Raw genomic sequence first — 27,110 nt, forward strand, 5'->3', positions numbered from 1 at the left:
AAGAATGGGAAAGAACATTGTGCTGCTCCTTCTGCTCCTGTCAGGTGAGTCCCTACAAGCAGATCATTTCCATGTATCACAGATGTGAAAACAAGCTTACCAAAGTTTGTGTAATAGCAGAAAACAGTGAGAAGCGACAAAGTTAAATGATGAGACACAAAGGTAAATGCAAACTGCAATCATATATTATCATCTTTATGTGGTACTTTCTAATTGGGAAAAAAAAAACATTTAGCCATGATATGGTGTGTTGCTCATTTTGTGTATTATTTTGCCTGGCAGCTCCCATTTTTACAAATGGATGAACACCTGTAGCACCACACAAGACTCTGTATTCACTTATCAGCAGAGCACAGAAAATATCACAGGTGTTTGTTCCGAGAGAAGAGAGAACAGACAATTAGAATCAGAAGTGGCATTTTGGTCCATCTAGCCTGAACTAGATGCTGTATTCTGTTTTCTTATCTAATTATGGATCAATGGCAATTGCAGCAATGTTAGTCTGGACTTAAGAATAGCTCTAGTAAACAGAGAAAAACCATTGGTCTCACGACAGAAACAAATGGGTTTAAAAGGAATCCAAAGCAGCTCTTCCGATTGACAGGTGTCACTGGGTTCTTCAGTTAAACAACCATGCCTGGTCAAGAGCTGGATTCTCTCTGATCCTGCCTCAACCCATTTTCATCCTGATCTTGGCACAGAAAATATGACATAGATTCGATGATGAAACAAGGCCATCGTGACATGACAGGAGCATGCAGAACTGCTCTGCTTGACATTTTCTCTTTGAGTCTACACATGTATATACAGTGTTTAAGTTCTTTAAAGTTTGTTGATTTTGGGACTGTGCCTTAAATTGAACCATGACACAGTCTTATTTCTCTTATCCCAAATACAGGTCAAGTGATCACAGCTCCAAATATAATTCTTGATAGCAACACCACACCAGCTCATGTCCTTTCCACCTCTCTTAGTGTCACAACAACACCTGCATATGTCAGCTCCTCACATACTGATGTCATCTCCACATCTGGTAGTGTCACCACCACACCGATTAATGTCACCTCCACATCTGTTAATATCACCCCTACATCTGTTAATGTTAAGGGCTCTGCGGAGAGGATCCTGGATATTCCCGATCCCGTTCCTCACCCATCCGGCTCACCCCCATTCCCGTTCCTCTGTGCATTGCTCCGAAACGGTCATTGTGGACTTGGACCTTGGGTTCGACAGCAGAAGTGTAGTCCCCAGTGTCGGCGCTGTCATCAGCACACTGCAGACAGCTCAGGCCGACAACTCCTTCACTTTCCCTCTGATCCCCGGATCCATCCAGCTCCGAGGTTAGTCCAGTTTAATTATACTGTGTACAGAAGGGATCTCCCCAGTAAGGACAGGTGACAGGAGGGGGGCACTGTTCTTAGCTACCAGAGCGCTAGATGCCTCAGTGAAGCATAACTTTTCTCTTGTAGTTAGCTTGTTAGTGTAGTTGGCTTCAGCTAAATGAATAGATTCTGGTTTCAACACCGACTTGTGTTTAAATAGTAGTGATGGTGTTCTAGCAACCCATACAAACCAGTTATGAATAAGTATAACCAGCACAGATGTTTCTGTGCACAAAAAGGAGGATGTGCTTTAAATCTTTTCACCAGGGCTGAACACATATTGATTCTTTTATTTCTATTCAGCTGTGAACCAGAACATTCTTTTTCATCCCAAATGCAGGTCATACAATCACAACGTAGGCTCCCACCACTGCTGTTGACGTCACCACAGGACTGGCTAATGTCACCTCCACACCTGCTAGTATCACCTCTGCACCTGCTAATGTCATTATAGGACTGGTTAATGTCACCTCCACACCAGCTAGTGTCACCCCTATACTTACTAATATCAGTGGTAACCCCACTGCACAGCAGATCAGGGAGAAGAGAGAGAAACTGCTTCCCTGGTTGAAGTTCATCCAAAGGACTGCACCTCCTACATCACGTGTCCTCAGTTATCATACCTGAAATCTTTCCTCCTTTCTTATTTTGGAAATTCTGGTGCAGAAGGATGAGAGACACCTACTAGCGTACCCCTTGTGCCAAGAACCCGGTTTTACTTGAATGTCCAACATCTCAGGAATCACGGCTCCCAGCCCTGCTGAGCCCTGCTGAGTTCCTGAGATCTGGCCAGATCAGGCTACAGGGTCAGAAGAAGGCAGAACAGGGTGACAAAGTTACAAGAACCAATTCAGCTGTCACTGTTCTGGGGCCCACGGAACTCTTCAGTTCCTGGGATCCTACCTCTGTGGAGTTGGTCAGTTTGTCTGCTGTTTTCCTCTGGGTGCTCAGGTTTCCTTCCATAGTCCAAAGATATTGTGGTACATTAAATCAATTCCTTCAGCCTGTCAGTGTGGGACCCTCCTTTCAGACTAAAGAGATTCAGTTCCTTCAGCCTGTCGGTGTGGGACACTCCCTTCTGACTAAACAGACTCAGTTCCTTCAGCCTGTCAGTGTGGGACACTACCGTCAGACTAAAGAGACTCAGTTCCTTCAGCTAGTCAGTTGAAGGAACTATTTTACTATCGTAACTCCCTTCAGACTAAAGAGACTCAGTTCCTCCAGCCTGTTAGTGTGAGATGCTCCCAGTTGCCTATGTTCAAGGAGTGTTTTTAAAGGACTGTAGGTAGACGGCGCTGTCTGTGTCTGCGTTCCTGCGCCCTGGTTGTACCGCTAGAAAGAACAATCCCGACAGACCGGTCTACCTTGTCGGACTCGTATGGCATGCCACTTTTCTATTTTGTCGTTTTCCAATGATTCTCGCGTCTTTGTAGAGCCTCGCCTTGCTGTGTTTATTTGTGTTTATTGTGCAACAATATTTCTAAAAGGCCACCTACAGCGCACACGCTTACAGGAATTATCGTTGACCTTGATGCGGGCGAGGCAGTTCATTTTGACTTTTCTCTAGTTTTAAAGTAAGTATTGTTGTTTTATTATTATTATTCCTGTTGTTCTAATTGTTGAAGATGACATCTCCCTGCGAGTGCGGCCGCGGATATCCGACATTATAGACATTAGGGGTGAAAATTGTTCTAAAGTCTCACAAAATGTAAAGAAAAAAGTGAATATCGTTGCAAATCAGAGCGCGCCATTCTGTCTTGCGGGCTGCGCATCGTTCAGCACTCTCTGCGAGTTACCGGGAAAGAGACCTGCTCGAGACAAGCCCATCGAACAGTTATCGAGGATTTTACTTGAGCGACAGCCAGAGTCAGGTATTCATACAGTACTATAGATAAGTACCCTTCATGCGCCAGGTCTGGGCACAGGACATCTTAAACGTTTTAACGAGGAGGAAAATCGCCGGTTAGGGATGCTTTTGTTTACTTGTATTAATGCACTGTGATGTTTGAAACGAAATACCGGCCAACAGAACAGGACAACGTGCTGGAATGAATTCGGCTGTCTCACACAATTGAAATAATAAATATAAATGTTAATATAAATATAACGACTCTTCAAAAAAACTTGTTTCGTACTAAATAAATGAGCAGATAAATGAATGTTCCACTAACGTCATATTTAAGAAAGGTGAATGCCTGTAATCACGTGAGTAATCGCCTGTTTTTGTACTTTTAACACAAGAACAGGCACACTGAACAGCTCTAGCGAAACAATGGACGTTTTCTATAGGGATGATATTTGCTGGAAAGAAGAGTTGTAAAGCAGGGCTGACATACAAATACATGGCTGACACACTTTCACACTTCCTGACACACTGGATAAGACACTGACACACTGAATAAGACACTGACACACTGAATAAGACACTGAGACAAACGGACAAAAGCACCAACACGCTCATTAATACACTGACTAACTCACTGGCTGATCAACCGACACACTAACCGGCTAACTGGTACACCGACTGAAGAAGTGTCATGTGGAATGATGAAAAATGCATTCAAACTGACAAATTTACTGACTGAAAGACTCACAGACTGACACATTGACAAAAACACTGAATTACACAATGACTAACACTTCCTTACACTTACTGAAGTACTCACTCACCTGCGCACTGATTGACTGCCATACCGACTAACCAATGAACTGATTGATTATCATACTGACTTACAGACACACTGGCTTATTACCATGCTAGCTAACTGATTTCCATTCAGACTGATACGGTGATTGCCATACTGAGTAACTGACACTTATTGATTACCATACTTCCTGACATGCTAAATGACTACCGTACTGCCTAACTGACAAACTGATTGACCACAATACTGGCTAACAGACACATTGATGGATTACCATACTGACTAACTGACACGATTATTGATTACCTTACTGACTAACTGACACACTGATTGATTACCATACTGACTGACCTGATGTTTGATTACCATACTGATTGAATGACACACTATTTGATTACGTTACTGACTAACTGACACGATGATTGATTACAATACTGACTGACAAACTGATTGATTACTGACTAACTGACACGATGATTGATTACAATACTGACTGACACACTGATTGATTACTGACTAACAGACACAATAATTTAATACAATACTGACTGACACACTGATTGATTACTACAGTATACTAACTAAACAACACTGATTGATTACCATACTAAGTGACATGATTGATGACCATACTTCCTAAGTGACATGATTGATTACTATTCTGAGTAATTGACGCACGGATTGACTGATGGACATCTTTCTCAACACAGGAACAGGATTTTAGAAACCTGGATTTATTCTTGAATTGTTATGCCCAGTTTAGATTTGATTACCTGGTGTTGAACAAAGGCAGTTTGAATCTTAAGAAGAGAAGTCTCAGGCAAGGACAGGAGACCAGTTTCCCTGTATTGTACAAGCTGTGTCATCCCTGAGATTGAGATCTATATCTAAATATAGAGAATGTAGTACTAAGTATAGATAGTTATACCCATTGTTTTTCAACAGAATTGAGATCTGGTTAATTTGAATTAAGTTTTATTAAAATAAAAACGTGCAGTGGGTTCGGCAGACGTTTTCCACATTTGGAATCAGTTACTGTACATCTGGAGCTGATTGTGTGCAGCAGCTTGAAATGTGGTATGTAAATAGAAAACCAAAAATTCTTACTATTCCTATGTGCTCTGTCCATGTGTTTTCAATGGACTGTAATATACAATATGTAATGCAATCAAATATGTAATATATCACAATACACATACAACTATAGCAAAGTGTATACAGTACAATATACAAACCACTATAGCAAATTTCCCTATCATTCAGGATTAAGTGATTTAATTATTATAATTATTGTAGCGTGGTGCTTTGGAACAGCTGATAGTACTGATCCCTAACAGTTCTGGGTCTTGGGTTTAATTCCAGACAAGGGTATTTCTGTTTGGAGTTTGCATGTTCTCCACAAGCATGTGTGGGTTTCCTCCCAGTGCTATGAGTTTCTCTCTCTTCCCAAAACTGGCGAGGTTAATTAGTGTCTAGAAAGTGTCCCTGTGTGTGTTGTGTCCTGTCCTGGGTACAGTACATCCTTACCAGGCTCTGGGTTGCTCTGGGCTGCTGTGACCAGGAATAAGCAGGCTTCAGTTAATGGAGAGATGGACTGTTATCTTCAAGCCATGCAGGACTACTTGAAATGAGTTCATCTTGAAGTTGACTCCTTTGTATATATTGAACTGTGTATACTATGTAGAAAGGAAATTGTAGAGAATATTTAATTTAACATTTTCATTCCAAAAAAAAAAGAATTCTGATGCCTTAATTTGTTTTGGAAATAAACCATAATAAAAAATAAGAGGTTGAGACTTATAACTGAAAGGTTCTTCTAATCTTAAAAACACTCTGTGACTTATTCTAAATAACAACATCCCCAGAGGAGGGAGGAAAAAATAATTAATTCAAGCCATTCAGACTCTAATTATTGTAGACAGTAAAAGCACTAAAATGTGAGAAAGGAACAGAAGTTCTGCAGCAATTTTAACTGGAATCAATTCATCAATCTCCTATCTTTGGGCAAAGTGTCTTGGAAAATCCCAGGAAAGATGGCTCTGTAAATACTGGGCCTGTAAATAGAACTTTGAGATGGCCTGAACTACATGACGGTGGGGCTGTACAATGACTGCTCCAAACCTCTGTGTGCTACAGGAGCCAGACAATCTAGACTGAGGCCCTGTTTGATGATCATGGTGATGACAATGATGAAGGTGAAGGTGGTGACGATGACAGTGATGGCAATGATGATGATATTTATGATGACAACGAAGAACAATCATTATGATGATGATGACAGTGATGGTGAAAATGATTATCATGACAATGATGATGATGACAGTGATGGTGAAGAATAGTAATTGTAATGATGATAACTGTGATGGTGATGACATGGTAATGATGATGTTGGTCATGACGATGGTGACGATGATGATGGTTATGATGACAATGATGGTGATGATGATGACAGTGATGGTGATTATAATGATGATGGTGAAGAATAATAATTATAATGATGATAACTGTGATGGGAAATACGATGGTAAGAAGATGACAGTGACGGTGATGATGGTGAAGAATAGTAACTGTAATGATGATAACTGTGATGGTGATGACAATGGTAATGATGACGACATGGTAGTAATGACGATGATGATGGTTATGATGACAATGACGGTGATGATGATGATCGTGGTGATGATGATGATGACGGTGAAGAATAATAATTATAATGATGATAACTGTGATGGGAAATACGATGGTAAGAAGATGACAGTGACGGTGATGATGGTGATCACGATGATGTTGGCAGTGAGACCAAAGGTTTAGATCTCTGTCAGGTGCCATCACCTGCAAGAACACAGACTGCCTGCGCAGCTCACTTGCAGGTGCACGTGTCTGAGTCACACTCACTACACTTCTCAGGGCAGCAGGTCTTAGGTATGAGTGTGGGAGGATGTCACGCTTAGTGATTACAATGCAGAAGCCTTCAGCTGGAATGTAGAGTTGCAAAGTTTATGTTCAAGGAGTGGAGCACCGGTCCAGCTGGATTCATTCCTTATACACTAATGATTAGCTCTTAAAAGACCTCAGACTGTGTTTTACCACTTAGCACATTTGTTCAATTAAGTAGTTTAGAGAATTTTACCCTTGAGAGTTTTGAGTGTCATCCCTCATATAGTTCCTTCAGCCTCTCATTGTAGTACATTCCTTGAAGTCCCTCTCAGAACTGACTTCAGTACAGCAATATTTTTCTCATGTTGAGGTGATCAGAATGGTACACAGTATCTTAAATGAGGTCTAACTAGTAACTAGTAACTATCCAGATATTTGGTTTGCCTCTTTGTTGCTTCCCCTCTGTCTCTAGAATATGTCAATAATGCATAAGCACCCCAGTCTGTTTCATATGTACTGTAGCCTGTTCTAGATCAGTTTCCCATTTTTGAGAAACCATTTATTTAAAATAGGTTTGTTCATACCACCTGCAAGCAAACCCCCACACTTTCAATACAACATGTCACTCTGTGCCAGCTGCATTAAACCTCAGCTGCCTAATCTTGAATTTGATCTTAATCTTATCTGAATTTCTAATGCAGCTGCACCAGTTTACTCTTCCACTTTAAGCCTCACTAGATTAATTACCAAACCTGAATTTGGATCAGTGATAGAAATCAGTTTAGCTCAGGGGATCTTGGTGATGTTCTGATAGGGACTGCTGGCAGAGGGATTCTTTGCATACTGTGGTGCGTTTAGAAAAATATAACAAGGGCGAAAGTCAATGGATTTCTGCATTGGGCTTTGAAGAGAGAACTCTTTTGTCTTTGGTCTTGCCCAGGAGCTAACCACACAAAAGGTTTCCTCAAGCCATACAAATTGTCCTGTAAAGAGCAGCCAGGTGATATGTGACTGAGGCCATTCTGTATGACAGAGGACCTAAGTGCGGCTCAGCAGGGCCTGGGGTTTCGAGTTTCCTCTCTCCAGGCGGACCCGGGAATGACAGGCAGCCCCTCGGCTCCCTCCCGCCGGCCGTAGGTGCGCACAGATGGCAGTGCACGTGCAGGGAGACTCGTGCTGCACCGCCGCCTCCAATCACCCTCCAGCCCTGAAAGCCCCGGGTATCACCTGATACTGTCCATGCAGATAGAATGGAGACGGTGTGTTCGCATTTTGAAAACTGCATTGCTGAGCGTTAGAAAAGCGATAGGGGAGGGACAGTGGTGCAGTGGTTAGCAATGCTGTCTTGCTAGCGCAGCAAGACAGCATTGGGGCCCTGGGTTCGATTCCTTGGGGTGCTATCTGTGTGGAGTTCGTATGTTCTCTCCGGTGTTCATCTGGGTTTCCCTCAGTCCAAAGACATGCTGGTAGGTTATTTGGCTTCTGGGAATATTGGCCCTGGTATGAGTGTGTGTGTTTGTGTCTGTATGTGCCCTACGATGAACTGGCGTCCTATCCAGGGTGTACTCTGCCTTGCCTGTTGCTTGCCAGGATAGGCTCTGACTTAGGTAACAGATGGATGGAGAGTGATCTTGTTCAAGATGTTTAGTCTGGGACTGTGATATGACTTACAGTGTAAAGTTTGTGTCAGACCCTGCAGCACAATGTGGTACAGGCACTTTATCAGATGAAAGGGGCTTGATGAGCTGTTCATTTCTGCGCCAGGTGGCCTGTTGACCCTGAGCTGGGAGAATGGGAAAGAACATTGTGCTGCTCCTTCTCCTCCTGTCAGGTGAGTCCCCACGAGCAGATCACATCCGTGTGTTAAAAATGTAGAGAAACATTTGTCTTCAATAATATTAATGAGAATGAGAACTCCTTCACACTTCTCATCACATAGTCCTCAGGAAGGACAGGAAGTGAGGCTCCAGCTGTCAGTACAGTCCAACAGGGCCGTGGACACAGAACCTTGATCATGACTCCAGTCCTGACAGGAGGACTGGGCTCCGCTGTGAGAGAGTCCACCTGACTGTGCTGACTGCTCGGTCTCCAGAATCCCATGTGTAGGCATGAAGGCATTGTTCCTGTTCCCCTAATTACAGGAGGATATGAGTATTGTCTGTGTTTTTATTTCTTACAAGGCTTGAAAATAAACAGGTTAAATACGCTCATCAGTTGTGCCCAGTCAACTCCTGCAACAGAGTCACTCAAGTGGGTCTTGGTCACTCATCAATGATCAATTCACCATAATGATGCCAATAACTTTTACTCTTTAAGTGAATCTGTGTGCTAATACTGTATATTGTCTAAAACAGACATGTTTAAATAGAATGCTACGTTTCTGTTGATGAAATAGTTGTCTCTAGGTGTGATATTATAGATTTTATAGATGAGTCAATAAATACTCATTTCTGTAATATTATACAGCATTGATTTACCATTATGCTCAATTTTGTAGGAGAAGTTGCAGTATAGAAGCTAACTCATTTAGCACCGAAGTGCAGAGTTTGGATGTCAACCATCTCTCTATGAACAGGTCCCTGTGAAATATTCCTCTGAGTTTAACCCGTCTCTACCCCAGAACAATCTGTACCCTTGGAACAAATCTCCTCTCATTTTTTTCTCCAGAGTGAAAACATTTTTGTTCTGGACTGGAGGTTTAGTTCTTTTTATACTTCAGTAAGTGACAGTGCCCTAAGGCCAGGAGTTGTTCATGTTATGGTATATTGTAGGATTGTAAGAAGTTCCAGAGTATCTCAATGGAGGTAAGAGATGAGTTTATTTTGTGAGGGAAACGGCCATTTTCGAAGAGCACACAGGAACATCTCTCTGTAATTTTCTGAATTCAGTCATTCTCAAAGGGTTTTTATCATCGGAGCCCAGCCCCAGTCAGCCTCTGCTGTTGCCATAACTCTTGTGTTGAGCCTTCTTGGATAAACCCAAGAGATCAATACAAAGAAGATGATTGTGCAAGAAACCACTAAATCTCTGATTCCTGAAGACCCGAACCGCCTTGATTGAGATCTGTCAAACAGGCAGCCCGATCAAATAATTTAGAGATTGTAGGCAGGTGAGAAGTCCCAGCGCAGACCAGTGAATGTTTGAAAAGACGTTTAATCGTTTCTGAAAGATCCCCTCAGAGGGATTAGAGGGAACAATTGTGTCTCCCTCTCTAATCTACAGATGTTCACAAGCATGTTATATACATTAAAATATCTCTCTCAATTACCATAAATGTCACTTTTAGAGAAATTTGAAACTATAAGTAACCTTTTGGTCCTATGTACAGATTTCCATATATGACATGACGGTTTGTCTTGCACAAGTTAACTGTCACATAATTACCATATCACATGCAGGAAGAAGCAGATGTTTTGAACTAAGAACAGACTGCCTGCGGTCATGCCTGTGCAGTTAGATGTTATTTGTGAAATGGTTTTGTTTCCTTTAATGAACAGCAGTTCTGTGTTTAAGTCATGATGAATGTGGAATTGGACTTTTTGCACTTACAGTTCCACAATGGCCAGCCCAAGCACCTGCATCTACACCTGTCCTTGTCACCTCCTCTCCTGCTGATGTCATTTCCTCTACTGCTGATGTCATCTCCACTACTAGTGATGACATCTCCTCTCCTGTCGATGTCAGCTCCACACCTGTGTTCTTGAAAGCTCTCTACGTTCTTCAGCTTCAGTTCATCATCCAGCTGAATTTCACTGCGGATCTGGCTGACCACAACACATCTGGATTCAAGGCTCTGGACAGCAATATCACGTCTGAGGTGTGTTTGTTTGGAAACAGATATTTTTCTAGAAAGAACATTGAAGACATCCTTCAGTTATTAACCCTTCGGTCAGTCGTACATGTGTTTGATACAGCCCTACTGGAGTTACTGCTGAAGAAAACCAACAGTAATACCATGAGGATCACTGCTAATCTCTGTTCTAACACTCCCCTCTCTCCACAGATCAATAAGGTGTTCCGGTCACGGTTTTCCAATTCTTTTAATCGCTCAGAAGTGAAGCAGTTCAGGTGAGGGCTGGGCTGGTTTGGGCTGGTCTGGGCTGGTCCGAGCTGGTCTGAGCCGGGTTGGGCTGGTCTGGGCTGGTCCAGGCTGGTCCAGGCTGGTCCGAGTGGGTTTGGGCTGGTCCGGGCTGGTCAGGGGTGGTTTGAGCCGGGTTGGGCTTGCCTGGGCTGATCCGAGCTGGTCTGAGCCAGGTCGGGCTGGTCTGGGCTGGTCCAGGGTGGTCTGAGCCGGGTTGGGCTGGTCTGGGCTGGTCTGAGCTGGTCTGAGCTGGGTTGGGCTGGTCTGGGCTGATCCGGATGGATTTTCTCCTGAACCCAGCCCATCCAGCTGACCTCCTCTCTTCTTTATTCCCAGCCCCAGTTCTGGATACATCAGTGCCCAGCTGGACCTGGTGTTTGAGAACAGGGACAGCGTCACTATCGAGGACACACTCTGCACTCTCCGCACAGTGGCCAGTGTCCCCTCGCTGCTTCGTTTCAAGGTGGATCCTTTGTCCATCCAGAAGTCAAGTAAGTGAAAACCAGTGAACCTGGACTGATCTCACCATTCTTCCGCATTAGCTCCACTGAGACAAGCAGCTAGCAAATGTCACAGCAACAGGTAGGGAACTGACAGTTGCTGAGTCCATGCAGATGCTCAGAACATGTGGGAGAGGGGGGTGGTCTGTCTGACTCTTCTGTGGATTTGTGTTTCGGCATCAGCGATCGCACCTACAGCCCCAGCGCCCACCACCACTTCAGTCTCCATGACAACAGCAGCCGCGCCCCCGTCTCCCCCAGCGCTGCCCAGCATGAAGCTGAAAGTTGGCCTGAATGTGAACATGAAAGCTCGTCAGCCAGGGGGATGTCAGAATGCCACTCTGTCTGGGACAGAGGAGGTGAGCATGTTTCTGGTCCATTTAAGGAAACCATTACCAGCAATGAACAGTTGTGTCCAGGGTATGTCCGTGTCCAATCCCAGGGCACTGGCTTCATCCGCATGGCTAGGCAGCTCGTTCCACACTTTGTTTAAAGACTCAATTTTAAAAGGCCTTTACTGTAGTTTCTTCTTGTGTCCTCTGGTTCACGTTTTGTTGTTCATTTCGAAGAATACCCCTCATGTTTGACTTTGTCAGTCTTTCAGGATTTTGAATACTTGTATCAGGTCCCCTCATATTCTTCCCTGCTCAAGACTAAAGAGACTCATCTCCTTCAGTCTGTCAGTGTGGGATACTCCCTCCAGACTGAAAAGACTCAGTTCCTTCAGCCTGTCAGTGGAGGACACTCCCTTCAGCCTCAGCATATATCTGGTTGCTGTACTCTGGACCATTTCTAGAGCAGCAATATCTCCTCTATAGGGTGATGTCCAAAATTTTACACCATATTCTAAATGAGGCCTTACTTGTGTGTTATACAGTTTTATCATCACATCCCCTGAATTCTATGCTTCACTACATTTCTTTTGTTATTTGTAATAGGGATCATTAATTAACTTAATTTCCTATGAAATGCGGTGTTTTCTAGGTATAACAGAAATACCATACAGATTTTGTCTTCTCTGCTTTCTGGCTGTTGCAAGTTCCCACTGTCCTGCTTCAGAGCTCGGTTCAGTCCACCAGCCTGTGTCTCGCTCCTCGCACAGGCGATGGACTGTTCTTCACTCCTTGTCTTTCTCTGTGTTGAGCTGTGTGCGGTGCTCTCTTCCCCACAGACTGAGAAGGCATACAGGACTAAGTTTGGCTTTGTTTTCGGCTTCGATATGCAGATTGGCTTCAGGTAAGGACAGTTTTTTGTGCTTGGTGTTGAGAGATCAGGGGCGTCTCTCTTGGGATCCCGGGTCCCTGAAACCTCAGACTCCACCTTTCATTTCACTTTAGAGGTTCTTCTTGTTCCTGGGCCTGCACAACTATAGAGGCTTGACTGTCTTTCCTCTAGGGCTCTGTTTCACCTTGAAATTAAATGGGAGCCATCTGAAAATTATGTCAATAACATCCTGAATGTGTGAGAGGGTGGGGGCGGTACCAAAAGTCGCACTCCCAGTGAGTCCGACAAAACCTTTGTACACACAGTTCTCTGTGTACGTTCCCAGGCTCTAAAGCAGTTAAAAATCTGATCCTTGCAGAAAGCGGGTGAGCTGTTCACAGGTGACATTCTGACATCTGGTGCCACTACAGCTCCCAATCAGGTAGCTTGACACAGCACTAGAAAATGATTCCTGGAACTGGGTGCTACTGATAAGCTCTGAAGTCCACTAGGGACCTCCATTCTGAGTGCCAATGGGTCAGAGACCAGAGATTGTCTCATATTGCTGGTTCTTTTCTGGACTGTGTCATATTGTAACCCTACAGTCAAGAGATTGCTGGATTGCTGGTTCCAATCTTGAACCTTATTGTAACCTCACAGTCCAGAGATTGCTGGTCCCAATCTGGGCTGTGTCATATTGAAACTTCATATAGTCCCAAATCCAGTGACACACCAGTCTGGGCTGTCCCAGTTCTCCCAGCAGTCTTGCAGAATGAGTCATATGAGTCCAGGAATGGGCAAGTCTGTCATTCCTCAAGTCATCCTCGGCTTGTCATGCCATATCCTCCTTCTGTAGCTCCCCAGGCCAGTGATCAGTGGGAGCTCAGTCTTTCCCCCAGTATGGTCAAGTCTAGGGTGAGGGTCATCTCTCCTCCAGTGTGGCTGCAGTCCCCCGACAGATGAGCCAGGTTAGTCAAGAACTTAGCGAGTAAGAAACAGGACAGCCTAGTTCAAGAAAAGCAGTCCAACCATTCAGTCTTTAGTGAGAAGATGGCAGTACTTGATGAATCACGGCTGACACACACCCCTCTGCTCTGTCTGTGCTGAGAAAGACGCCTGCAGTAAGAGGCCTGTGGATGGTGACACACTGTTCCTCTCTGCTCTCCTCAGGCAGGGGTCACTCTTCACAGACACTGAGATGATGTTCAACGCCTCGAGCGTGGGCCCTGACACCTGTGAGCTCACGAAGGATCCTCACTCTTCAAACATGAGTGCCTCAGGTCAGTCCGAGAACACAAGGAGCTGTTGCCTTGCTCTAGATAAATCACTGCTGGTGCTCAGATGGGCTGGTGAAGATCTCCTCTAGCTGAGGGCTGGTATCTACAGCTTGAATGGTCTACATCAAAACATAGGACTGGTCACAGAAGAGCGGAAGAGCAGAAGAGCAGTTAATTGATTCCAGATCTCATCCATCTATTTCTTGAAAGGCTCCAGGATATCGCTTCTACAACATGGCAGGGTAGCTTGTTCCACTCTCCCACCACTCTTTTTGCAAATCATTTTATAAGATACTTGAAAGAAATGAAGAAGAAAATCAGAAACTTCTGTTTTGCATTTATACACCAAAGAGAATTAGGTGACTAAGAAGAGCAGTCCTCTCTCCCATCTAGTGTTATTTATACACAAGGATGACTCAGGGTATGGCCCATGTTTTGACAGGAAGTCAGATAGATTTTCTGTATATAACTTTGTCTTAATGCTTGCCCATAGCAGGCAGTTGCTGTTAATACACACTTCCACCCAGGGCACACGGATTAAGGAAATTTATGGAGAGCTGTGCAGAAAATATGCTGAAAGGCTCAGGGACTCTGCCTTTGTGAACTACATTACCCATAAACCCACTGGGCAACTTCCTGTAGTGATTTTATATTGTAAATCCCTAAGCTGCCTGTCAGTTGTGTGTCCTGTTTGTCCTGCACAGGCCTGGTGTTTTCACTTGCCACAGCTGTGTACTGAGAATCAGCCCACAAGGGTTTATATTGATTTAAATGTTTATTTTTCTAAACAATTTGAGATGTTTTTGCAGGATGGTTGAGGACAAAATACAGCAGTTGATCTTTGGAAAGTAATTATCAGCTTGGACGAGGAAGGAGCTCCTAACTCCTGTGCAACCATCACCTGGTTACACATAGATACCCCATTTTAACAAAGTCATCACCCTGTGGCCATATCTTAATGCAGTTTTGCCTGACAGACCCTGAGGGTTGTGATTCTCAGTTAGATGTGTTTGTGCCAGAGGGAGGCCTGAAGATGAATTTGTCAGCTAGGACTCAGCCTGTGACCTCAGAGAGAAGCCTGGGTTCAAGAACAGTCACCAGGCAGTGTATAGCATGTTTTTAGCAGAGCTATAGCAGAGCTGTCATGCTCTCTGATCCTGGCTCTGCCCCTCACTGAGTCCTGTGCTCTTGTAGTTTGTGCCGATTGTCTGTCTGCAGTTGAAGTTCACCATCTCCAGTTCCACCTGCTGCACAACATCTCCGCAGATCTGGCCAACCTGTCCTCACCAGAGTCCAGAGCACTGAGCAGCACCATCGTGGTGGAGGTGTGTGGGGTCGATCGGAGGTTGTCATCATTCTCTTTCCCTTTCAAGTCTGGGACAGTAATCATGTTTTCAAGCATGGCTGAGTTTCCTTGTGTCTGCTTTCCACCAATTTCACACCATCTCTGCTCACACTACTGGACTTTACTGTTCTATACTGTGCTTTTGCAGCAGTGTACCTTATACTTGATTCCAAATGTGTAAGGACTAGACCTACGTCCATGAATACATGTTTGCAAATAGTAGGAGTAGGACACGTTCTAAATGAATCATTCACACCAGAAACAGCCAAGCGATCGGTGGCTCATTAAGTGTCCTGTTCTTGAAACGTGCCACATCCTCTATTCTTTTCTGGCTGACACACATTTGCTCTGGCACAGTCTTGTCTGGGGGTAACCGACTGACTGTTTCGGCCCATCTGGCCCATTCCGTAGTTACTTGATCCCAAGATCTCAGCCAGCTGTTTTTTTTTTAATACAAACAGGGTATCAGCTTCAACAACATGGCTGTGCTGCTTGTACCACACTTCCAACACCCTTTGTGTAACGAGGTGCCTCCTGTTTTCGGTTTTAAAAACTACTTCAACATAATTTCCACTTGTGCCCTCTGGCCAACAGGATGTGCCTCCTCATTCAGGAGAATTTGGGATGAGTCAGGCTCCGAGAGCATCAAGTCATGGACGCAGGCCTAGAGACTGAGTGAAGCCAGTTAGATATGTAACTGTAGGTTCAAGCTCTGGAGGGTCCGATGTCCAATTCAAGCACCAGATAAGAAATACAATGACAAATATGGTAGGGGAGCAGGCAGTGGGTAGCAGCCTCATATTAAACCAGGAAAAAAACACTTCTTGATTGTCTCATACAGTCTCAGATATCTCCCTAACGTTCAATTTAGAAATAAAATTGAAAAGGCACAAATGGAAAGATATGGTACTTCTTCAGCTCCATCTGCCTGACAGAGTCAGTGAATTCTGGTTAATCTCCGTACTCTCAATCCCCTCTCTCCTCAGGTCGATAAAGTGTTCAGCTCGCGGTTTTCTGGTTCTTTCAATCACTCGGAAGTTATGCAGTTCGGGTAAGTTCAGCTCTGTCACTTTATTCCAGTCACTAAGTCACAGTCCTGAAATAACCCATTACTTAAACACTGACTGCAACTGATGCAATGAAGCGAGAGTGGCGAGAATGTCAGTGAGTAACATGGACACACAGTTTTCACTGTCTTCAGCATAATCGCACTACTTGGATATATTGCACACACCATGGGCACATAGCAGCTCTACTTGTATTGAGTTTTATACCGTTTCTATTACATCTGTTATTATGTAACCTTATTTTCATAGCCTCAATTTTGTGATTTTTGTGATTTCTGTGATTCTTGTGATTTTTGTGAGCTCGCAGAAAAGACATTTCATTGCCAGCAACTACTGCTGCACGCTGTATTGTTGGGCATTTGATAAATAAACTTTGATTTGATTTGATTTAATTTGATTTGATTTGAAGGAAAAGAGCTGTTTCACTTGTAGGTGTTAGAGGCGACCAAGTCTGCAATCCACCTGAAATCCAGCTGGCCAGCTGAGCTCCTCTTTTTCTCCTCTTTTCTGTAGTTCCAGTCCTGTGTCAAGATACATTCGTGTCCAGCTAGACCTGATGTTCAGAAACGGGAGTGGAGTCACTGTTGCCGAGGCAGTCTGCACACTCAGTACAGCGGCGAGTGTGCTTTCCTGGCCTTTCTCTGTGGACCCTCCTTCCGTCCAGCCCTACGGTAAGTGAGGAATTCTCTCTTGATGCCATGCGCACATGTCATCTTTTGAGCAGCTCATTTCCGGGCCATGGTTTGTGACCCAATGATCTGATCCGACATGTGATCTCCTCTTTGCAGAAGCTGATTTTCCGTCACCCACTCTTGGTGTCCTGGAAACCACTGTCGCCTCTGTCACAGACCACATCACCTCCAAGATGACAGGTGTCACTTCGATCACAGATCATATGACCTCCATTACAGACCGTGTGCCTTCTGCTACGGACCATGTCACCTCTGTTCCAGACCACATCACCTCCACGATGTCTGGTGTCACCTCCATGACTGCTGATCCAAGCCAAGTCACTCTTCAGCTTCAGTTCAGCTTAATGCAAAAGTACACTCCAGACCTGAACAACCCCTCGTCTGCGGCTTTCAGTGCTCTGGCTCACACCATCATCTCTGAGGTATGTGGAAGCCGAGGTCTCTCAGCTGCGCTGCCCTCATTTAAGCAACGAAAAGCAGACTGACTCTGTCATCCCTTCAAAAATGAAGACAAACACAAACACCAATTTTCTATTACTTCAAATAAATATGATGAATCATAAGACACAGGTGACATAAAATGATCATTTAGCTCTTCCTCATGGGAAAATAAAGCATGTTTGGAAAACAGCCTATAGATATGAAGAATTTCTGACCATTAGCAAATGGGAGGAGGCTTATTGCCTCTTCAGGCTCATTTGGCTTTTATTAGCCGATTGATCACTTGTTTAGAAACAATGTGGTTGTTTGTTAATGTGCATAGTGGTGAGTCCTTGCCGTGACACTCCTGTCACCCCCCGCAGGTTGGTGTCGTGCTCAGCTCCCAGTATTCCGGATCCTTCTTGCGCTCCGAAGTGAAGCGATTCAGGTGAGGGCTGTGCGGAGAGGATCCTGGACCTTCCTGATCCCATTCCTCACCCATCCGGCTCACATCCATTCCCGTTCCTCTGTCCTCAGCTCCGGATCGGTAATTGTGGACTTGGACCTTGGGTTCGACGGCAGAAGCTTTGTCCCGAATGTCGGCGCTGTCATCAGCACACTGCAGACAGCTCAGGCCAACAACTCCTTCACTTTCCCTCTGATCCCCGGATCCATCCAGCTCCTAGGTCAGTGCTGCAGGGGGGGTTTAATTATACTGTGAACAAAAGGGATCTCCCATGTAAGGACAGTGTCATTAAAGAAACAGTGACAGGAGGGATAATTCATAATAATAATATTAATAATTGCTTACATTTATATAGCACTTTTCTGGACACTCCATTCAAAGCACTTTACAGGTAATTAGGACCCCCCTCCACCACCACCAATGTACAGCCCCACCTGGATGATGCGACAGCAGCCATAGTGCACCAGTACACTCACCACACACCAGCTCTCAGTGGGGAGGAGGACAGAAATTTGGGCAAGAGGCTGGGGTAACACCTTTACTCTTTTCGGGAAACACTCTGGGATTTTTAATGACCATAAAGAGTCAGGACCTCGGTTTTACATCTCATCCGAAGGATAGTGCTTTTTTATAGTAAAATGTCCTCATCACTTTACTAGGGCATTAGAACCCACACAGACTGCAGGGTGAGCCTAGTGGTCCCACTACCACTACCAGCAGCAACCTTAGTTTTTCCCAGGAGGTCTCCCACCCAGGTACTGACCAGGCTTAAACATGTTTAGGTTCAGTGTGTTGTCAGTTGTGAGTTGAAGGGTGATATGGCTGTTAGCTATATTGGATAGCCATCCAAATATTGAATGATTTGCAGAACTGCTCTTCACACAATCAGCTCATAAATGTTTTTTTTTCGGGCTGTAGTTACTGTGAAAGATCCCTGTCTTGGGGAAGCCTTTGTTCACACTTTGCTTCACAAAACCTCCTCAAAATAAATGTATAACCAGCGTTCCTCAAAGTACCAACCTAAACTTCTCACTAGTCTCCCTTACCTCTCTTTATTGTATGCAGATAAAACATATGTAAGATCACATGTCAATTGTTACTGTTTAATTGAAAGAGGAGTATGTATTATAGACAGTAATTCTATGTAGAGAAATATTGCTTCAGGCTGTCTCTATAGCGACCTCTAGTGACTGATGCAAGGTTCTTGAATGTTCTTGAATCAACACTGACGTGGGTTACAATAGTCATGAAAGTGGACTAGAAACCTGCAAGAACCAGTGCTGAACCAGTTTAACCAGCACTGTGTTTGCAGGATGTTTCAAGATAAGCTACTCAGATTTATACACAATAGAACCTTGTCATTATTCTGTCAAAGTGTTACAGCTCCTGAACATGCTTTTAGTTGATACAGTATGAAAAGGAGCTTTTAAAACAGCTGTGTTTTAAATATTTTCTCCAAGGCTGAGCACATGTTGAATCTTTTACTTCTGTTCGGCTGTGAACAAGTCTTCTTTTTATTTTCATCCCAAATGCAGGTCAACTGATTACGACTCAGGCTCCCAACACTCCTGTTGATGTCACCACAGGACTGGCTAATGTCACCTCCACACCTTCCAGTGTCACCTCTACACCTGCTAATATCACCTCCACACCTGCTAATATCACCACAGGGCTGGCTAATGTCACTTTCATGACTGCTAATATCACCTCCACACCTGCTAGTGTTACCTCCACACCTGCTAATATCACCACAGGACTGGCTAATATCACCTCCACACCTGCTAATATCACCACAGGACTGGCTAATATCACCTCCAAACCTGCTAATATCACCACAGGAATGGCTAATGTCACCACAGGACTAGCTAATATCACCTCCACACCTGCTAGTGTCACCTCCACACCTGCTAATATCACCACAGGACTGTCTAATATCACCACAGGACTAGCTAATATCACCTCCACACCTGCTAGTGTCACCTCCACACCTGCTAATATCACCACAGGACTGGCTAATATCACCTCCACACCTGCTAGTGTCACCTCCACACCTGCTAATATCACCACAGGACTGACTAATGTCACCACAGGACTAGCTAATATCACCTCCACACCTGCTAGTGTCACCTCCACACCTGCTAATATCACCACAGGACTGTCTAATATCACCACAGGACTAGCTAATATCACCTCCACACCTGCTAGTGTCACCTCCACACCTGCTAATATCACCACAGGACTGGCTAATATCACCTCCACACCTGCTAGTGTCACCTCCACACCTGCTAATATCACCACAGGACTGACTAATGTCACCACAGGACTAGCTAATATCACCTCCACACCTGCTAGTGTCACCTCCACACCTGCTAATATCACCACAGGACTGTCTAATATCAGCGCTACACCTGGTAGTGTCATCCCTACACCCTCGAGTATCACCTCTACACCTGTTAATATCACCATAGGACTGGTTAATGTCACCTCCACACCTGCTAATATCACCACAGGACTGGCTAATATCACCTCCACATCTGCTAATATCACCACAGGAATGGCTAATATCACCTCCACACCTGCTAATGTCATGTCCAAACCTGCTAATATCACCACAGGACTGTCTAATGTCACCACAGGACTGGCTAATATCACCTCCACACCTGCTAGTGTCACCTCCACACCTGCTAATATCACCACAGGACTGTCTAATGTCACCACAGGACTAGCTAATATCACCTCCACACCTGCTAGTGTTACCTCCACACCTGCTAATATCACCACAGGACTAGCTAACATCACCTCCACACCTGCTAATATCATCACAGGACTGGCTAATATCACCTCCACACCTGCTAGTGTCACCTCCAAACCTGCTAATATCACCACAGGACTGACTAATGTCACCACAGGACTGGCTAATATCACCTCCACACCTGCTAGTGTCACCTCCAAACCTGCTAATATCACCACAGGACTGTCTAATATCAGCACTACACCTGGTAGTGTCATCCCTACACCCTCGAGTATCACCACTACACCTGTTAATATCACCATAGGACTGGTTAATGTCACCTCCACACATGCTAGTGTCACCTCTACCCCTGATAGTGTCACCTCCAGAGCAGCTAATGTCACATCCGAGACAAGGTTTACCACCACAACTGCACAGTGTAAGTAAACCAAGGCCAAATGTATATATTCACTCATCTCAAAGATGCTGCTTTCTGAACTGATTAAATCACCACTTTAAACTAAAAGTTATAGCTATTTCCTTTGCTTTCGAAGGTTTGCTTGGTCTGGGGATTTGCTGGCAGTCATTTCTATTCTATCAAGCTCAGGTCCTGTGTGTGTTTGTCTGACTGTTGCACTCTTGGTTTATTTTCTCAAACAATCCTCATCCTTTTGAGTTTCATCTGGGTTTTAGCAAGTATGACAGCATGATCTGATCTAAGTTGTGTCTTGTGAGGCAAGATCCTCTGTCATTCCTACTATTAGCACTGACCAGGACACCATAACTCTCCTCAGCAACCACAGTCACAGCTCCTGCTGCACAGTCGGTCATCAGCCTCATCTTCAGCCTGAACTTAGCCTTCATACCACAGCTGCACAACTCGTCCTCAAAGGAGTTTCATGATTTGGCCAAGAAGGTGACAACACAGGTGAGGCTGCTTGACTGCAGATCATCGGATTGTATGAAATCAATACTATGGGGATGAGGGGCATCTGGTTTCACGCTCCTCCTCATCGATTAGCGTGTGACCGGGGCTCAGACACTCACCACAGACGTGAACATGTTGTTTTCTTGTCTCCTCACAGTGTGACGGAGTTTACAGGAGGAAGTTTGGTCTAAGTTTCCTCCAGACGCTGTTAATAGCATTCAGGTAAGGACAGCTATCTTGAATTGGATGTATCAAGAGATCAGTTGCGTCACTCTACTGCATGTACGCCACATTTTCTGGGATTTGGGAATAGCTTTATCCTGCTTAAGATTTCCTGATGAACCAGGTCAGAATCAGCATGGATGTGTAAATTTCAAGGTGGTCTTCACAACACTACATCCCGGAAAAGGAATGCATTACAGTCAGAACCCATGAGGTGATGCTGCATCAGTGATCTCTGCCAGGACAAGCGAGATCACCCACCCATCTCCCCGGGAGCAAGGGTGATGTAGTAAAATGTTCGACAAGCTTGAACCAGAATAGCGGACCAGCACAGAGTGGCTCAGCAAAGATAATGCATTTACCAGGCTGTCAGGAAGAAATCTGCATAAGCCCTTCAGTCAAGCAGGAGACTTACAGCACTGCAAAACTGATTGACTGACGATGGGACTGTAAATCTAGTGCATTGTAGGGTGTGGAGCCCACATCACCTCATAGCCCAGGGCTTTTAAACTATTCCAACTCCTTGATACACCCAGCTCCTTCATTGCTGTGTTGATCAACATGATTATGAATGAAATCATTAAGGCGCAGATTTAACGTAATTCTGTATGCCTGCTGAGCTTCTGAGGTCTGACGGATTAATCTACAAGGTAGTAACGCTGCTGTGAAGCCCAGTGGTCTCACACTCCAGGCAATCCAGCAGGACAGCCCCTGCCTGGAGAAACCTGGGCCAGGACGCTTGCTTCCAAAGAGACCAATATCAGCATGTCCACCTGGTGCCAGTACATTTACAAAAGGAACGCTTTCATCTGCTGACGTAGGACACAGAAATTGAATCTCTATCCCCATCCCAGAGGTTTCTCAATGGTTCTTCCTTCAGCTCCTTTTGTGCTTCCTTATCAAGTTGAAGGGTCAAGTTGGTAATCAGGTTGGGGAACAAGTTGATAATTGGGCTGGGGATCAGACTGAGGTTCATGCTAGGAATCAAATTGGTGATCAGGCTAGGGATCAAGTTTGTGATCAGGCTGGGGATCGTTGGCGATCAGGCTGGAGGTCAGGCTGGCGAGCCTCTTGTTAAAATCAAAATCAGATTCTTGGATGAGAGGCGAGCCAGACCAGCTGCCAAAGCTCTACACATGAACTCGCAACCTTGATGGGCCTTCTGTGTGTGGAACTGGGTGTGTGTGGAACAGGCTTCTGCTGTAGTGTTGACTTTTCTACTCTGAAAGCTGAACTGCAGACTGATCCAACGAGAGCGCACAGGAGGAGGCCCGTCCAATTCATACCCTAGGAAAATGAGCCTGGCAACCTGGAAGATTCGAGAAAGTTCAGAACCACCAGAAATTTCCAAGGCTATTGAGGCCAAGCAAGGTCAAGGGCTGTAAAGGTCATGTTGAGCTCAGAAGATACCATTAAAATGTGAAATATAACAACTGAACTGTGTTCGTTATTTGTGTGGTGGATAAGTAAACTAAATGCAATGCTCTAAAATGAAACAGGTATGCTCTCCTGGCACATCTCTACGTGACATGTAATGTTGGTGTATTTCTGAGCCCCTTAGAACTCTCAGTGCATCATCTGACATAAGGTAACTCTTTCTGTGTAAAAGTTAAGCCACACCTGCTGACACATGTGAAAAGATGTTTTGTTTTTTTAATCTCTAAAGTATGACTCACTATCTACTGTCTTTCCCTTCCCAGCAATGGATCTGTCGTCACTGAGACGGCACTGCAGTTCAGCACAGCCGCGATGCCCAGCAGTGCCGACATCATCAACACCTTGAAGGAAGCAACCAATACCAGCCTGTTCAATCTTCCAGTGATTGATGGCTCCATCCGCGTCGTCTGTAAGTAGATCTGCTTCCAACGCCACCCTGCGGATTGAAAAGCCCCCTGAAGAGACTGGGCTGGGCTTGGGACACGAGGCTCTGCTAACGGATGGGAGGGAGGGGTGTTGCTGTAAGCACTGGTGCCTTGTAGCTCCAGGATCCTGGGTTCAGTTCTGGACTGGGGTACCTTCCCAGCAGTGTAACATGACATCGCTGTTAGATGTTAGAGAAGTGACATCACTCCCCTCTGAAATCTAGACACTGTAAACTCATATAAGAGGGTTACAGTCAGTTCTCTGCATCAGTCCCTGAGTTACATTGTGATTTCTCTCCCAGTCTACGATCAGCTGACAGTGCTGCTATTGCACTCCAAACCTATATATTAACAAAGAACAACAACAGTCAACAGGAAAAACATTCTTCACTACCTTATTGAAAAGCTGTAGGCTGTAGGAGAGAAGAAAGGAATGTTCTGTTCTCAGTTTTAAAAACATCCCAGTATAGCTTCCTCTGTAGGGAGGATGCCTTGAGGATTCTCAACACTTGTATCAGGCACTGTCTCCTGTATGAGGAGATCAGGACCTCAGAGGAGTAGAGAGGAGTTGATGAAGTGGAGATGGGGCTGGAGGAACGGTGCAGAAAGAGGATTGTGAGGAAGAGAGAGGGGCTCACTGGGGTATTTAGAGTTCTCAGAATGTGACATCATGGAGGATTACAGGTTAGAGTACTAGAAGTGAGGGGGATCTTGCTTACTGTCTTCCCTCCTGAATTTTCTAAACTATAAACATATGTTTATGTAAAACATGTTATTGTACACTGTCTCTGAATGACCAGGAGTCAAGTGTAGCTGTTCCGTGACCACCTCATTAATTCAACATATTGTTGCTACTCGTTAACTGTAAGATCAACATCACAATCAATGTCAAAGGATGTCAATTAATGCCAAAAAGTGATAATAACTGTCAATCACATCCAACAGGTGTCAATCAGTTTCAGTCACCCCAGTCTAAAGATGGCTCTGCAGCACAGAAGTCCAGCTCTGGGACTATGAAGATGCCATCTCTGTGTGTTGTCAATCACTGTTGATCAGTGTCAGTCAATGTCAATCATCAGTTCCAACTATAATGTGTCTTTCTGTTTCCTGACCAGCGAGCATCACCACAGCGCGACCATCTGGCACCACGAAAAGCGCCGCTGAGGGGACACGCCCCTTCACCGCGGCCGGGGTGACCCTTGCCGCAACGCTCCTCGCTCTTCCTCACTTCTGGCACTAGGCTGCAATTGTCCCCACTGTCTCTCAGCCACGCCACCACTCCTCTACCTCATGGGGGCGCTGGAGTCATCAGACACGAGAAGACTATCCAAACTGCCTGGGTGACCACATGGCCTGAGGCAGCCGAGACGGGTTCTGATGGACTACTTGCTAGTTCTTGCTGTTGGATTGGACTGCCCAGCTCTGGAATGGCCAAATAAGTCTGCCCCTGTAAACCTAACACACCAGACAGCCTCCAGCTTCCAGATTGTGACATCATTCACCGATGATTGCATCATTTTTGTCAGCCACTTGGATCACCATGTTCTTCAGCTTATTTACATTGTTAGACTTGAGCTCGTCTCCTGTTAGTGTTTAAGAAATGAAGGATTTTCCAAAATGCTGTAAATGCAGGCAGAAATGCCTTGCAACTTATAGCCTTCTCACACATTTTGATTTTGGCCTGATGATGATCTGTCCCAGTCATCTTCAGGCTTGGCTGAACTTGGGCCAAATTTTTTTTTTCAAAAGGAAAGATGTTTTTTGTGCAATTTAGTTTTGCTGCATTAGGCACCAATGCTGCACAGTGACAAATTAATTTACAGGACTTTCTGTAGTGATGCTGGCCCCTTTCTTGAAATAACACATGCCTACTCATACAGCAGCTCTGCTAATTTTATTAAGAAGCAGATTTCCTTCTCTTTATAGGTCTCACAACTCAACAACAGAAGGTCATTAAATGTTAAATGCACTACCCAATTTATGGAAAGCCCTGCTGGATACCTTAATCTTTCCTTGGATTATGGGTGATTTATGAAGTGGAACTAAAATGTTATATGCATCATAGATGGAATCATTGCACATAATGTTAGGGTGTCTTACTGTAAATTAACAAATGTTATGTTTACAGAACTGATGTAATTAACATTACAATTTAATTGTAACAGATTCTGGTGTAAGCGAAGAACTCAATGTATTTGTTTTCACAAAGATGCTTAATCTAAGGGGTGAGATACCAACCCTTCTTCAATACCTGGGCAATCTTTATGGTTTCCAATTGCTACAGACCTCTCTCCTGCTGCGGCTGACTGAGATCAGTTATCAGATTCATCCTGGCTCTAGAAAGGACAGGGTCACAGCAGGTTAAGGTCCCATGGAAGACCAGAGATGCCCTGAGGAGAGAGTTTCTGTCTATGTCCATGTATGAGCCTGGGGGTCAGTGTTCCTGTGGGTTTTAATTCCAATACAGCTCTTATTGAGCAGAACAAACTGGTTATTGAGAGAGAGAAGATGAAAAACTGCAGCTACAGTACATTGACCCCTCACAGGACCAGGACTGGACACCCTGCAGACACACTGACCCTCCAGAACCAGGACTGGACACCCTGCAGACACACTGACCCTCCAGAACCAGGACTGGACACACTTATCTACAGTATAGTCTTTATGCCAAACTTCTGCTAGGAATATGTCAGTAGGGTTTGGAACTGCCTGGTTTTTAGGTAAAACTGTTCTAATGAATATTATATTTTTATTTTTTTGGTCTGAGAAATGTGGACATTTTCTTCTCTGATGTTGTAGCCCGTTTCTTCATTAAAATAAAACAATCTGAGTAGCACCTTAATATTCCCTTGACTGTTGTTCCTCACCTCAGACTTTAATCAGAAGAGGTAGGTCCCCAGGCTCAATTTGTACAATTTTCAATGGAAGATGATGATGAAAACCCAGAGCTTTGTGAGTGGAGGAATCCTTCCCCTTCTTCATAGCCTCACACCTGCTTTGTCTGGAATGATGAGTGATATTTTTAGATTTTCCCCTTCTGAAATTGACACCTCCTGTGTTTTCTGTTTCAGTGATATTGAATTTCCTGGTTATTGCCAGGAATATTGCCAGGAATGGTGGGGTGTTGATTCTCGGTCAGGGTTAGTGGGGTGTTGTTAGTTGGGGCTGGTGGGGTGTTGATTCTCTGTCAGGGTTAGTGGGGTGTTGTTAGTTGGGGCTGGTGGGGTGTTGATTCTCGGTCAGGGTTAGTGGGGTGTTGTTAGTTGGGGCTGGTGGGGTGTTGATTCTCGGTCAGGGTTAGTGGGGTGTTGTTAGTTGGGGCTGGTGGGGTGTTGATTCTCGGTCAGGGTTAGTGGGGTGTTGTTAGTTGGGGCTGGTGGGGTGATGATTCTCGGTCAGGGTTAGTGGGGTG

The 27,110-nt window shown here is 44.6% G+C and overlaps 1 protein-coding gene across 3 annotated transcripts; it reads left to right on the forward strand.

The window, feature by feature from the left end:
* Positions 1-2,743: 2,743 nt before the first annotated feature.
* LOC138239439 (uncharacterized) lies at positions 2,744-26,540 on the forward strand. Of its 3 annotated transcripts, XM_069191430.1 has the most exons (20): positions 2,745-2,956; positions 8,669-8,735; positions 10,456-10,721; positions 10,908-10,972; positions 11,322-11,476; positions 11,669-11,844; positions 12,657-12,721; positions 13,859-13,968; positions 15,160-15,290; positions 16,297-16,361; positions 16,891-17,048; positions 17,166-17,249; positions 17,331-17,491; positions 17,873-17,937; positions 18,027-18,175; positions 19,491-21,125; positions 21,481-21,614; positions 21,772-21,836; positions 23,537-23,682; positions 24,814-26,540. In XM_069191430.1, exons 2-20 carry the CDS (start codon positions 8,696-8,698, stop codon positions 24,936-24,938), a joined length of 3,795 nt encoding a protein of 1,264 aa, XP_069047531.1. In that variant the 5' UTR covers positions 2,745-2,956; positions 8,669-8,695; the 3' UTR covers positions 24,939-26,540. The 3 variants fall into 3 exon arrangements, with proteins under 3 accessions (XP_069047530.1, XP_069047531.1, XP_069047529.1); XM_069191429.1 differs by having other exon boundaries at positions 2,744-2,956; positions 15,184-15,290; positions 17,166-17,491; XM_069191428.1 differs by having other exon boundaries at positions 17,166-17,491.
* The last annotated feature ends 570 nt before the right edge of the window (positions 26,541-27,110 follow it).

This window comes from Lepisosteus oculatus, chromosome 6 (genome assembly GCF_040954835.1).
Source record: "Lepisosteus oculatus isolate fLepOcu1 chromosome 6, fLepOcu1.hap2, whole genome shotgun sequence".
Classification (NCBI taxonomy): domain Eukaryota; kingdom Metazoa; phylum Chordata; class Actinopteri; order Semionotiformes; family Lepisosteidae; genus Lepisosteus; species Lepisosteus oculatus.

Coding starts and splice junctions, on each gene's coding strand:
- LOC138239439 (XM_069191428.1), top strand. CDS start 8,696: ATGGGAAAGAACATTGTGCTGCTCCTTCTCCTCCTGTCAG. Junction 10,973..11,321: donor TCAGAAGTGAAGCAGTTCAG/GTGAGGGCTGGG, acceptor CTTTATTCCCAG/CCCCAGTTCTGGATACATCA. Junction 21,615..21,771: donor CCAAGAAGGTGACAACACAG/GTGAGGCTGCTT, acceptor GTCTCCTCACAG/TGTGACGGAGTTTACAGGAG.